Source organism: Nerophis lumbriciformis, linkage group LG04 (genome assembly GCF_033978685.3).
Source record: "Nerophis lumbriciformis linkage group LG04, RoL_Nlum_v2.1, whole genome shotgun sequence".
Classification (NCBI taxonomy): Eukaryota; Metazoa; Chordata; class Actinopteri; order Syngnathiformes; family Syngnathidae; genus Nerophis; species Nerophis lumbriciformis.
This window is the reverse complement of record NC_084551.2, coordinates 8,022,083-8,037,425: the sequence shown is the minus strand read 5'-3', so window position 1 is coordinate 8,037,425 and position 15,343 is coordinate 8,022,083. Positions and strand designations below refer to the sequence as shown.

The following is a 15,343-nucleotide window of genomic DNA, read 5'->3' as shown; positions in this document are numbered from 1 at the left end:
CCCATGGCGAACAGATAACATTTCCATAACTAGTTCTCTTTATGTATTTTTTGTTCTGAAAAATTATTGTGGCACTAATTTCTCAGTTTTTAACTAACTGGTAGGTAACTAGGGAGGTGTTTAGGGCACGTCCGACCGGTAGGAGGCCGCGGGGAAGACCCAGGACACGTTGGGAAGACTATGTCTCCCGACTGGCCTGGGAACGCCTCGGGGTCCCACAGGAAGAGCTGGACGAAGTGGCTGGGGAGAGGGAAGTCTGGGCTTCCCTGCTTAGGCTGCTGCCCCCGCGACCCGACCTCGGATAAGGGGAAGAAGATGGATGGATGGATGGATGGATGGATGGTAGGTAACTAATTGTATTTGGAACATGCCCCCCTTTTATCGTCTCTTGGTGTGACGTCACCTACAGAACTGGAGCCCATTTCCCCACAGAGACAGTGTGGATAAAGGAATATAAAACTTTTATTTTGATCAGTTCATTGCACGTTTTGTTCGCCCTGTTCCATAAGTACTTCAAAACTGATATGGTTAACATTATAGGAAAAAAAATGTATATAATAATATATAGACACCATAGCCTGTGTTTCCTTATCTTCAATGTCTACCTGTCATGGGTATTTTCTTAAGCTTATTATGACATTTTGAACATCTAAAAAAAAAATGTAAACCTTGCATAACTTTGCGTGTTCCCACCCTTATAAAGCTGCTGGAAATGTGTGTTTATTTTGAAGACAAATAAAGTATCCATCTATTTATGTTCTTTCAGCATTTTCTCAAGCACAATTAACTCGATTCATAGTACAATTCCAGCAATAAATCAGTGCAAGAGTACGCCAAATAAAATACTAGCAATTTAACTTATTTTTCTTTTCCGCGGCAGAGCTTGTGTCCCCTTCTGCGAGCGTGAAGCGGAGCTACACATCCATGTTTACGATATCATTACTATTAAGCTCCATAATGTAGCCACTGATGTGTCTGGACCTGAACCAGGCGGGTTACATTGTGCCATTACCTAGATTCCGAGTGAGGTTTAGTGGGGTTGAGTGTAACAGATACCAGCAAGTGTGGCTAGGACAACAAGCCAACAGATTGTTTACTAAAGCTCTCAATTCTCAATCATGGACGGGTTCAAACTCTGGACAGAAACGAGGGACTGTACCAGGCAGGTTACACTAACACAGTGTCATAACGAACAAAGCACACAAATGTATCTAATTCCAATTAAAATGCACTATTCTCTCAATGTAAAGTAAATAAGGAAACTGTTTATTAATTGGTAAGTAGCTAAGACCAAAGGCATGATTTACAATTGTGTACTCTATCTGTAACACATTAGTTGATTATTACCATTAGAGTGCTTAGATTACATCTAATTTATGAGAGCTATGGGAAACTATGGTAACATGCTTACTGTCATTTATCATCTAAAGACTGATTTTACACCAACTAAAAACAAAGCACTTATCTAACACAAACAGATAATTTTTGCTCATTATACTTCATACTCAAGACCCTAGAGAGGCACAAACAGAAATTACCTTCATTTTCCATTTGGGGCTTTTTGGTTTTAAGGAATCGGCTTTTGGTCATCACTGCAAAAGATGCAAACAAAACAGAAAAAATATTAACAATATCCGAATGAACATTTCAATGTACGTCTTTTTACAAGTTGCAATTGATCTAAGTACCTTTTGCTACCACGGGCCATCACATCGTGTAACATAGAAATCAACAGGGACTGGATATTAACATTGCTTAAAACACATGTGCCTGCCAGACTTAAGCAAAATTCCAAAATGATTTGAGAATGTATCCTGAATTCCACTTAAATTGCATGAATTTGGATTGAATTTGAATCGAAATTGCAAACAGGAAGTATAATTGCAATTTAAATGTGGATTAAAGAATGGTTGAAGACAGAATTAATATATTGTACTTATCAACATTTTAGCATGTGTATATATATTTGTGAGCTGTATAATGGATGTCATTAGATCATTATTAGTAACCAAAGAAGACCAAAACAATCCTTGTAGTTGATATGAGAGCACTATAAAAGCACCAAACGAACTTATAAATGTCTGGAGGGATAACACTAACATTATGGAACACATGTTTATTAGGGGCGTAACGATTTGTTTTAACAACGATTAGATTTTTGTGGTTGCCGATACGATTCAGGGACAATATAATTTTTTTCCGAACGATACGATACGAAACAATACAGTGAGTTGAAATCGGTTCAGTAACTTTTTAGCAAAATGAATCAAGCAGTGTGCCTATGGAATAAATAGTGGATACTGGGACAATGCAGGTGAAGTTTCCTATATTCCTGTTATTTATTGTAAAGGAATTATGTATAAATGAATTATGGATACAAACAAGCAAGTAAGCAATAATTAATGGTCAATGCATTTGAATTTCTTCTTTGAATAAAGTCAACACTTAAAGTTGAATTACCATAAAGAAACATTTTCTGCTCACATTTTAAACCTTTAAGCAATTTTCAATAAAAGTACAGTACTGTTGTGTTGCGGCGTTTGTATTTGTTGTGGCTTTTGAAATTATGCTGTAGATCATGGGTGTCAAACTCTGGCCCGCGTGCCAAATTTGGCCCGCCGTGTAATTTCACTTGGCTCTTGAGGCGATATCAAATTAACACTCGAGCTGGCCCGCCGATTATATTCACCGCTAATTCTCATACTTGCCAACCCTCCCGGAAGACTCTCAAATTTCAGTGCCCCTCCCAAACATCGTCACGTCCGCTTTTCACCCGGTCCAGCGAGTGCTGGCCCAGTCACATAATACACACACACACACATACGTAAATGCAATGCATACTTGGCCAACAGTGATACAGGTTACACTGACGGTGCCCGTATAAATAATTTTAACACTGTTAGAAATATGCGCCATATTTCTTGTTCAATATTCAATGCAAAACTTGTTTGGGTCCCTATTAAAAGGTTAATTTGTTCAACCTTGGCCCGCGGCTTTGTTCAGTTTTAAATTTTGGCCCACTCTGTATTTGAGTTTGACACCCCTGCTGTAGATGAAAGTTATGATATTTAAATACCTGGCAGTGGAGAAGTATAAACAGTCGAAGATACATTCTCGGAAGCTTTTTTTTAACAAGCGGTAACCGGTGTTGGGACTAACGCGTTACTTTGTAACGCGTTACTGTAACGCCGTTAGTTTCGGCGGTAACTAGTAATCTGATGCGTTATTTTTTATATTCAGTAACTCAGTTACCGTTACTACATGATGCGTTACTGCGTTATTTTACGTTATTTTTCATGTAGTATCGGATAGAAACAGAAGATCTGAGTGTGTTTTATTGCAGCGGTGGAAAAGAAAAGGCGTGCTTTGTGTGGGTGGGGGCGGGGGAGACTACCATACCGCAGTTGAGGAGCGCAAGGGAGACGTTCCTCCAGGGCCTATGTACGTCTTCGGGGCTAACAACCTTCACTTTACCCGGCAGTGGGTCTTTACAGCTGAGGGTGAATGACAAGACGGGCGGTTTGTTGCAACTTTGTGACTTTATTGGACGCAGCCATCCACCAAGATAGAGCACCTGCACGCACTCACTGTCGCCGCTCGCTCACCTCTCTCGACCACTCACTCACTGACGTCACTCACCTCACACGCTGTCATATCTTAAAGGGCCACACACACACACACACACACACACATACGCGACTCTCATAACAACTAACAAGACATCATGGCAAAGCCAGAAGTCGAGTTTTTTTTAACATGGAGACATTCTCAATACTTTTCTTTTGTCGAGCACAAAGAAAATAACATTTTAGTTAAATGTAAGTTGTGTCTTGGATCAAAGATCCTATCTACTTAAAGTTAAGTTAAAGTGCCATTATGTTGCAGCTATTTAAAATAGTTTTGTCAATTTGTTCTGGCCTGAAATAAATTGGCCCTTTGAAACATATATCTTTGTGTGTTGTATGTAGACCACATTGCTTTCTGAGTTCAGTGATGCAAATGCATGTCAAGTTGATCAACAGATTGTATTATTCTCCAGTGCAATAACAGTGCTGAAATGAAGGCTAAAAGGGCATTAATGGGAGCCTTAAAAAAAAGGGAAAAAAATAAGTAACTAAATAGTTACTTTTCACAGTAACGCATTACTTTTTGGTGTAAGTAACTGAGTTAGTAACTGAGTTACTTTTGAAATAAAGTAACTAGTAACTGTAACTAGTTACTGGTTTTCAGTAACCAACCCAACACTGGCGGTAACAAAGGCAGAGTCAAAACACAGATATACAAGAGTTGCTATTCGCCACAACTCACGTTCAGACACTCAGTCAGCACACACACACCCCCAAACTCTCATGTTAACGCTGCCGCTATCGCACGTTACACACAACAGCACCACTTCTTAAAGAAACACAGACACACTTGTCACAGATATTACACTATTGTCTTGTGGCGTTTGAGTTTGTTAAGACCTTTCTCAACCACTGTAGATATCCGCCATTTTTGTTTTGATGACGCCACATACGAGAAAATAGACTTAACGTTTAAAATCTATATCATTAAAACTGTTAAAACTTCATATAAAGAAGGCCGTTCTTAAAGCCAATGTTTTGCTTTTGCGAGTATCAATAAAATTGGTCGTTTCTCTTTTAAACAATTTTGGATTGATACCTATCTCTTGGAAGGCAAACTTGCTGAGCACAGATGGATATACTTGTAATTTAGGAATATAAATCGATGTATCAATCAATCGTCACCATACTGTGAGCTACAAAAAACAGCATAATATTAAAAAGAGGACTTATGATGACTATCCTCTTTTCTGACTTATAAATGTTGTTACAGTGTTGAATACTCATGTTAAACAACGCGTAAACGTCAAATCATAAGGTTCATGCATTTGGGCGTCAGCTTGCAAGCAGTTTTGGATGCCTCTAGAACGCTGTGTTTTGCAGTACTGTTTTAACAGTTGGCACAGTGTGACTTCACGGTGTGGTGTACGTACTTATGTGGGCATTACTAATGCATGCTGTTGGCTAGCCTTCTCCCACTCACTCAAAGTTGTCCCCCGCCTGCTCTGATGTCTATGAAATTATTTTTGAGTATTCAATATATGTTTTGGGAGTTAACTAGACTACCCAGTGAAAACCCATATGAGCACAGGATGACTATGCAAATTCCACACAGAAAGATCAGAGCCGATATGTGATCCCAGAACGACCCCTGGCTATGAGGCAGATATAATACTCAGTGGCCTAGTGGTTAGAGTGTCCGCCCTGAGATCGGTAGGTTGTGAGTTAAAACCCCGGAGTCATACCAAAGACTATAAAAATGGGACCCATTACCTCCCTGCTTGACACTCAGCATCAAGGGTTGGAATTGGGGGTTAAATCACCAAAAATGATTCCCGGGCGCGGCACCACACCTAGTGTGTGTGTGGCAATAATTGGTACTTTAACTTTAACTAAACACTTGTTGTGCTGCCTGAATAGTATCTAATCTGTAGAGAAATGGCACTGCAGGAACGACTCCCCCAATGACAAGAAATACGAATAGCAAATTAGGAAAGCATTTTGTTTTCCAAATGCACATACAGTAGTATTGTTAGTTAGTTTTCTTATATGTTGCCTTACCTGTTTCCACTTCACTGCTGAGTTTGTGTTCATGTTCGTCACTTTGCCACGGTGGTACTGTTGCTTTCTGTAATTGGTCCCTGCCAGTAGAATCTGGCTGCTTGTCACAAAAATCCCCAGAGTCATCTGAAACAGACTGAAAAATATTCATTCCTGTCAGATAGTAATGTACAAAAATGCCTTTGTATGAAATTACATTTTCTTGTGAATTTCGAATGCAAAATCTCAGTGATGTAATTTTCCAGTTCTTTCATAGCTCTCTGTCAGGCGTAACACATTGTACAGACAGGCAATGCATTTATATATAATGTCTATTCCAATCAACATCCATAGGGGTGACCCGATACAAACTTTTTAATTTAAAATACAATACCGATTACTAGAGCTCTGTGAATGGCCAATAAATGAAACACTTATTATTTTATAGAGTGGAATGTTAGAAAAGTCTTGACCAAGTGAAATTACTCAGATAACGACAGTACGCTACAGAATTAAATTTTATGGTTATAGTGACCAAAATTATCACGATTATCATTGTTATTGATATATATGAAAACTGCGCAACAAGTAAAATGTGTTTATTATCTAATGTCCATGGTGGGAATTGTGGCGTCCTACTCTATTCAGCTATCTTTGAACGCACCGTAAAAATACCTGCGTCCTCTGAGTATAGAATGATTACTCCGTGCTAAGAGCATAACGTGTGGGTTCAAAGTGCACAAGTTAATGTCTTAGTTTATACAAGTTAAGATTGGTGTATGCCGTTTCCTAATGGGGAATGACGTTATTTTATTTAGTTTTCATGTTAGCATTGAAAAGGGTCCTATTATGCAAAACCAACTTGTTTACTTGTTGGTACCTGTTTTTGTGTATTACCGTATTTTTCGGAGTATAAGTCGCTCCGGAGTATAAGTCGCACCGGCCGAAAATGCATAATAAAGAAGGGAAAAAACATATATAAGTCGCATTTTTGGGGGAAATGTATTTGATAAAAGCAAACACCAAGAATAGACATTTGAAAGGCAATTTAAAATAAATAAAGAATAGTGAACAGGCTGAATAAGTCTACGTTATATGACGCATAAATAACCAACTGAGAACGTGCCTGTAATGTTAACGTAACATATTATGGTCATTCAAATAACTATAACATATAGAACATGCTATACGTTTACCAAACAATCTGTCACTCCTAATCGCTAAATCCCATGAAATCTTATACGTCTAGTCTCTTACGTGAATGAGCAAAATAATATTATTTGATATTTTACGGTAATGTATTAATAATTTCACACATAAGTCGCTCCTGAGTATAAGTCGCACCCCCGGCCAAACTATGAAAAAAACTGCGACTTATAGTCCGAAAAATACGGTACTTTTTAAAGTCTGAACAACTAAATCATTTACAGAGAAACTGGAGCTTTTATCGGTCCTTCTGAACAAATGTTTTTTTTTTTTATAAAAATCCATGTCTATATGTTATTTTCAATTTGTATCATATTCACAAAATATTATTTTTCTGTTATTTTTATAACAAACCAAAACATAATGCAATACACAAATGTCTATCAGGTTATTTCCAAACATAAAAATAACATTCGTCATCAACATTCTCTCATAAAAATCAGAAAGCTATAATTTATTATCTTAACACACCCAGTAATCGCCACAAAATAATACAGCAGTTTAGATATATATAGTTTACCTCTAAATATACCATATTGTGTAATGTAACATCATATTTGTTTATTTGAAACATTTTAAGACTGTATGTTGCTCAATGGTATTCAAAAGTATTAAATAAAATGCCAATTGACTCATTTAGAGTTACAGTATAAAAAAGTTAAAGTTAAAGTACCAATGATTGTCACACACACACTAGGTGTGGCGAGATTATTCTCTGCATTTGACCCATCACCCTTGATCACCCCCTGGGAGGTGAGGGGAGCAGTGGGCAGCAGCGGTGGCCGCGCCCGGGAATCATTTTGGTGATTTAACCCCCAATTCCAACCCTTGATGCTGAGTGCCAAGCAGGGAGGCAATGGGTCCCATTTTTATAGTCTTATATGACCTTCTATACCTGCTGTTTCAATTTTGAGACTCATTTTCAAAACAGTTTTACTATAAAATATATTATGAAATATTTAATAATTTCCCCTAGCATCAACGGAATGATTGTACATACTGATGTCTCAGTAAAAAAATAAAAAATAAAATAAAATCTGACCATATCCCTTTCAAATTTGGCAAAGTTTATCTTCAAAAACAGGTGCCTCTTTTTTCTTCTTTGTGGCAATCTTGAAGGATCACTGGACAGTCCTCTAATTAGTCAATTACTGTTCTCATGTGGATTATACATTTAATGCATGCATCTGATCTGATACGTCAGGCTTTTTAGGAAATAACTAATTACACTGATTGTGTAGAGGGCTCAAAAACTAAATTATCACTTCTGATACATTTGGCGTTTAACCAGTAAGGATCCCCATAAGTCCCAAAAATTTGAATTCAAACTATGGAGGGATGGGGGAGATATTAAAAAAAGAAAAAAAATTGCCTTCCTTCATACTTTCTCTAAATGAGCTGTTTGGACTTTGAGTTGCTAGTGATGATTTTGTCGCTAGTTACATCAGCAGATATCTCCATGTATGGTCAAGTTTTACCCAAAGAGCTTTGCGCGAGTCCAACTTTAAGTTCCTTTTTTTCCCTCTATCCCCGTGTTGTGGGGCAGACTGGGTCATACATGTACATGCATCCTCCGCTGTTGCCATTTCTAACACACAGTAGCATGTAGTTTTAACTTATATCAGTCAGGAACTCGTTTTATATTTATTTATTTTGTTTTTATTTAGTCGTTGGTGGAACTATGGATAGTATTTGAATCTTGTTTTTAATATTTTTGTGCAGCACTTTGGAAACATTTTTGTTGTTCAAATGTGCTATATAAATAAAGTGGATTAGATTGGATGGCTGCAGTATTTGTGACCCCAAGATGCAGGAACCAGGAGGACAATGAACAGGTAACATGATTTTAATTAAATTAAACAGAGGAGAAAGCAGTCTTGCATCTAAAAGTTACCAAACAATAAGTCAAATCCTTGAGGAGTGCGCGAGGCTGGCATAAATGGAAGCCTGCTGATTGGCACCAGGTGTGGACTGGCTGCCAATCAACAGCAGGTGAGAGAAAAACAGAGCTCAGAGGAGACATGCAGAAAATGGAAATCAAAATAAGAGCAAAGATAGGAAATCAACACAAAACAAGGAAGCACAAACAGAAATGAAGTGACAGATCGTCACAGTAAACTCTATATGGAAGTACTAAAAACTACAACATGCTTCACAGGGTGGAGACGCAGTCGAAGTGGAGGCACATACATACAGTAAGACCGCCCACAAAACGGCACATTCTGATGGTCAGAAAGCAGCTTGAAAATGATCTGGAAAACATAATTTATGCAAAATTCTGACCACAAGGAAGTGTTTTAAATGTAGAAAACAAATCAGAATATGATCAGTCTTTTGAGTTAATTAAAGTTAAATCAAGGACACTTAGGAATTTCGTATGTCAAGCTTGTGTGCTATTGTGTGCTTAGCTGTTAGCTCCTAGGAACCTTAAAGCTTACCTTTTGTAAATAACTTCACTAAAACACAAGAAAAGACCAACCTTCTGTGCTCATTGGAGAACATTTAGCTGTTAACTGGCTGTGGAGCCTGCGATGAGGTTGCGACTTGTCCAGGGTGCAGCTGGGATATGATCCAACGACCCAGAGAGAGACAAGTGGTAGAAAATGAACGGCTGCCGAAGTTTGCGCAAGTAAACTCGCTGCTTATATCAGGTATTTTATATGCAAGCTGGTATAATTCAACAACTATAATAAAGATAATAGTTGGTTTTTTTAGTGTTTCTTTACTGATATCGGATCGGGACATCGCAGCTGTAAAAAAGGAAACTTTCTGCTGAGCAAAGCATTGATAGGCAAAACGATAAAGGCAGAAGAGGAGGAAGACAAACGCGAGACTGGCACATTGTCAACTGTCGTGGAGGTCGAGCACCGAGTGGGTGCTTTGTCAGCAGGCAACTGTGGCCGTTCCATGCACTGCCTCTGCATCAAGAGCGACAACGTTGACATAAGAGCTACCTGATTAGCAAACAGGGACAGGAGTGTATACTGATTGCCAATCAGGAAACAGATGGGGGAAACAACACTCAGGCAAAGGTAAAGTGGATGATAGTGGAGACAAACAGGAAGTGAATGAAAAATAGGAGCCCTGGACACGAAACAAATACCATAACACAAAAAAACTAACAACACAAGTTTAAGTCTAACAACCACCTGTCATGACAACCTGGAACCCCATCAAGACTGTGGGCCTCTGAAGAACTCACTGTTGAGGTGGTACACTCAGGTGTATTCTAAACTAAACTAAACAAAGTTGGTGCTATTTGACTTAACCGAAACGTTAAGCGTAATCGGAAAAATCTTACTAAATCTGAATGTGTACTTACCTCCTTCATGAACAGTTCAAACTGCTCATTCAGCTTTTCGTTGGACATAATGTGAGACATACTGGTGCTCTCCACTGATTAGACGTCCACGTTGATCGCTGTTTAGGATAGATAGAGACTGTTAAGACTTGAATCTGTGAAGACACAGACATGTCTGCAGTATCTTACATTCAATACAACTATACATGTTCCACTAACAGGCATGTCATTTGAATTTAATGAAAAAGACTGAAAATAAGCCAGGGGTCTAAGGGGCCGCAGGTCCCCAGCCAGGTCCGGGTGCCCTGGTGGGTAATCCGGGGGGGAAACCCCGCCACCGAAGCTCCTGGTTTTTCAGCAATTAAACATGCTAAAATTTACCAAAAAAAAGCACCATTTAATGATGTTTTAGTGTTTAAAGAATTTAAAAATGATCAACAAGAGTTTATATAAATACATACCCCATTCATCCAAATGATTCACTATGTCTGTTTCAGTCACTATGTTATTTAGTCACTACAGTAATTACAACTTGTGTTCACATCCACAGGAACCACATGGGTTAGCCCACTCTATTCAGTATTTACAACCTTACTAGTGTTCACTTCACAGCCACAGATGGCTCATCTAGTTATTTACATTATTTACACATTACATTGGTTCATTCACACATTACTTTGGCATTTTTGCTTTGATGGCTCTGACATGAGCCTTCATGGCAAATTTCTGAGCAGCTTGCATTTTCCTTTTTGTTTCTGCTTTAGTAGATTCTGCCTTGGATTTTATAACCAATTTGCCTCTTCAACTCCCTCTCCATTTCTAACTGCTCCAAACGCAAAAATCATAAAGAGTACAAACAATCTTTATTCTATTAGCTAACTTCCTTTATCGGAATAACCATTCATGATTTATAGCATAAGATTCAAGATTGTTTATTGTCATATGGGGGGACGGCGTGGCGCAGTGGAAGAATGGCCGTGCACGACCCGAGGGTCTCTGGTTCAATCCCCACCTAGTACCAACCTCGTCATGTCCGTTGTGTCCTGAGCAAGACACTTCACCCTTGCTCCTGATGGGTGCTGGTTAGCGCCTTGCATGGCAGCTCCCTCCATCAGTGTGTGAATGTGTGTGTGAATGGGTAAATGTGGAAGTAGTGTCAAAGCGCTTTGAGTACCTTGAAGGTAGAAAAGCGCTATACAAGTACAACCCATTTATATGCACAGTTAAACAGACAGTTTGCCGTACAATGAAAATCTTACTTTGCTAGTCCACCCTTCAACAAGTCACATGGTACTTAGCTAAAATTAAAAAAAAATTAAAAATATATATATAAAAAAATAACAAATATCTTGCAGTCATGTTGTTTATGTTTCAAAATGATTCAACTATTCAATGTCAAAATATAAACAGTAGAAATAATGAACAAAATGTCAGCTACTGTCTTGTTCTAAATCACCAATTAAAATTAAATGTAGCATTTAGACAAGACTATACTTGTGTGGAGTTTGCATGTTCTCCCCGTGACTGCGTGGGTTCCCTCCGGGTACTCCGGCTTCCTCCCACCTCCAAAGACATGCACCTGGGGATAGGTTGATTTGCAACACTAAAATTGGCCCTAGTGTGTGAATGTGAGTGTGAATGTTCTGTCTATCTGTGTTGGCCCTGTGATGAGGTGGCGACTTGTCCAGGGTGTACCCTGCCTACTGCCCGAATGCAGCTGAGATAGGCTCCAGCACCCCCCGCGACCCCATAAGAGACAAGCGGTAGTAAATGGATGGATGGATACTGTAGCAAAAGTCATCACATGTGTGTTCTTAAATGTGTGTTCCACGTCTTCCATGTCGAGAGCAGTTTTGATTTGGGCTTATATGGTAAACAACTAAAATGAATGTTTTGGGCATTGTTTTATCCAGATGCATACATTTGTCCAAATATGGCCAAGTAGACGCACAGTAGGTTTCCCGGACGTCGTCTACTTTGTTAAAATAAAAATCTAAGGAAGAAAATCCCTATGCCATCTTCTACAATTTTTTTTTAAATATATAAATCGACCGCTTGAATATTCCCTCTTCTCTTCTCCGACTCTCTCGTCGTCATTTGGGATGTCTGTTGTGATTTCCCTTCCTGGTTCCATGACCCGCCCTATCTTGCCTCTGATTGGCCTGTCCATAATGTTTTGCCTTAATCTTACCCAATCATGACTCATCATTGTAAACCAACCAACCAATCATTATACGTAAACCAATCAGTCCTCTCTTTCTCTTCTACCTCTCTCTTCTTTTGTAGCATGTAGCTTAACTAACCGCTACATGGGTCTAAAAATAACTAAGCTACGGAAATCGTCACTTGTTTAAATTCGCTACTGCCAACCTACTGGGAAATGTAGTTATGCTACGTAGCTTTGCTATGTAACTTCGATTTTTAAGTTAATAATTTTTAAGGGAAAACCCTAGTTTTTACCACTGCAGCTGAAAAAACGTAAAGGATTATCAAAAACTGTACTCATTACGGGAAAACCGTAGTTGTTGGCAGGTATGGCAAAGAGACAGATTTTAACACACATTGTAGGTCGGAAAAAACTAAGAAAAACTGAAAAATATTTGTTTAATAATAATAATAATAATGGATTAGATTTTATATTTTTACAGAGATAAAAGACGGATTTCCGACTAAAGACGGAAAAATCACATGCCTGTGTTGTGTCTTGAAGTTGTTGTGTTTTGTCTTTATGTTGTTAAGAAGATAAACACAAATTATTATAATCCAAAACAAAGACTAGTAAAATGTGGCACTACAAAGTCAATTATTCTTTCAAGCTTTTTTCTAAAGCGCAGGTGTCAAACTCAAAGCACAGGGGCCACATCTGGCCCGCCACAGCATTTTATAGACGGCCCGCGAAAGCCTGAAAATAATGTGCGTCAACAAACCACTTCATCTTTCTTGTAAAATGTATTTGTTCTTTTAATTTTGACCAAAAAAAATGTATGTACTGCATGCAATTGCATATCTTTTAAACTGCATTATCATCTGATCATCCAACAATTATTATAATGTCATGTATTACATTTTTGTTTAAATAAAACATTGAAAATAAAAAGCACACATGTTCTAAACTTTATAACTATCTGACCACTTCATCTTTCTTGTTAAATGCATTTATTCTTTCAATTTTGACAGAAAATGTGCATGTACTGCACGCATTTGCATGTCTTTTAAACTGTATTATCATCCGATCATGTAACAATTATTATACTGCAATATATTACAAATATTTTTATTTAAATAAAAACAATAAAAATAAATAAACACAGCTGTTCTAAACTGTATCATTATCTGGTCAGGCAACAAGATATTTTAAAAGATTTGTGTTATCAAAAAATAAATACTTAGATTAGGGGTGTCCCGATTCAACTTTATCACTTCCAAAACAATAAGGACATTGGAGCCTTGAGTATTGGCCGATATTAATCTGATATGATATCAGCCGGAATCATATATTATTTTGTAGTGTTACAAAAGTTTTGATCAAGTGAAATAAATCAAACAGAAAATAGTAGGTATAAAAACCCACTAACCTATTAATTATTAACCAATTGGAGTGGACTTATACTGTCTTTAAGTTGAAGTAAAATGGTATTTGTTTTTGGTTACACCAAGTGGTTACAGTAATTCATGAAGTCAAGCTTATGACTTAGCAAGTTGAATGACGTGGACACATTTGTTACTGGATACTTTCTAATATGTTTCTGCCTTGGACATTTTGTATGCGTAAGTAAAATGCAACTATAATTATTTGTTACTTGTTTTTATTGATGTCAATATTGTGCTTAGCTGTTGTGTAGCTGCTAGCTCCTAATAGCCTGTGGCCTACCATGTTTACCTTTGGTAAATTATTTCACAAAATAAACAAAATAAAATAAAAGACCAACGTGTTTGCTATGCTGATATCGTATTCATATTATTATCGGATCAAGGAACCCTTAACCGAAACATCTGCTTGTCACCTTCACTTATAATTTCAATGCAACTCAGCCATCCAACCATTTTTCTACCGCTTGTCCCCTTCCATTAATAAAAAAAAATATAACTGTCAATAAAAAAAGAGTTTGACACCTCTGTTCTAAGCATTACTTAGTCTCTGGGTTTACATTACTAGCAAGCGCGGTAAATAACTGTAAAAGGCACTAGTGTCAAACATGATTTTCAACTTGATCGCCTGAGTGCTAAAACATTTAGATAGATTTGGGTGGAAGTCAGAAATATATTTCACACAAAAAACATTTGATAATATCCCATTCTTATTTGAATACGCTGTCCTGGCTGCAGTAACAAATATAACAAGCAACTATTAATTTGTCTTAATCTTAATGTGATTGCAGTGTTAATCTACGGAATAGCAGCTACGTAGAAGTCCAAATGTATTTATTTTGAAGTTACAAATCCTATTTCCGGTGCTGTAGACATCTAATGACGTTTACGAAGTTATTTATCTCGTTAGCTCTTAACGTTAGCCCGGCTGGCTTACTGCTCACAGCTCCATTTCTTGCAACTAAGCGAGATGAGTTATTACTAACGTGGCTTGACTTATATTTCTGTAAAAATGTCCATGTACTGTATGTAATTCAACTCACATGAAACACGCAAAACAACAAAGTCCGTCCTTCCTGCTTCCTTCCTTCTTTGAGTCTGCGGCAGTTCCCGCGACAGCACGCGGGCGAGAAGTAGGTTCTGATTGGCTCCAGAGAAACGCGTCATAGAAGTGGACAGCCAATGAACAGGGAGATAACTGGCTGGTGCGTTTTTATGACGTGAATAAAATGTATGACGTTGATGAATGTCCGCTATGAAAAATGAATTGCCGTGCCATGACATTGTAACAATAATAATACCAATCATAATAATATATGACACTGTTCAAAACAGAGATACCAAGTGCTCTACAAGACATAAGTAAGTACTAAAAACATTCAATACGTGTAATAGCAACAAATAATACAATTGTAAAACAGCATGCATAAAATATATAAACTTGATATATGAGCAATAATAATACGGGCATCGTTGCTATGCACCCATTTGGTGCAGCTTTTTAGCAGCAGACCCATAATAACAACAGGTAAAAGCGGAATTTAAGTAAACCCAATCAAAGCGGATCTGTCAAAATGTGTTTTCAAAGGGGATTTAAATGAAGACATTGAATCTGCTAAATTTCCTGATCTTTTTTTGGAAG

The 15,343-nt window shown here is 37.8% G+C and overlaps 1 protein-coding gene across 2 annotated transcripts in view; it reads right to left on the bottom strand.

Moving 5' to 3' along the window:
- Window positions 1-14,815, bottom strand: part of cep162 (centrosomal protein 162) — a 57,429-nt gene extending 42,614 nt beyond the window's left edge. For both annotated transcript variants that reach the window (XM_061948509.2, XM_061948516.2), the window contains exons 1-4: window positions 14,745-14,815; window positions 10,135-10,232; window positions 5,628-5,763; window positions 1,539-1,592 (exon numbers count right to left, since the gene is read on the bottom strand). In XM_061948509.2, coding sequence (XP_061804493.2) covers window positions 1,539-1,592; window positions 5,628-5,763; window positions 10,135-10,194 — 250 coding nt within the window. In that variant the 5' untranslated portion in view covers window positions 10,195-10,232; window positions 14,745-14,815. The remainder of the gene's footprint in view (window positions 1-1,538; window positions 1,593-5,627; window positions 5,764-10,134; window positions 10,233-14,744) is intronic.
- Window positions 14,816-15,343: the final 528 nt, after the last annotated feature.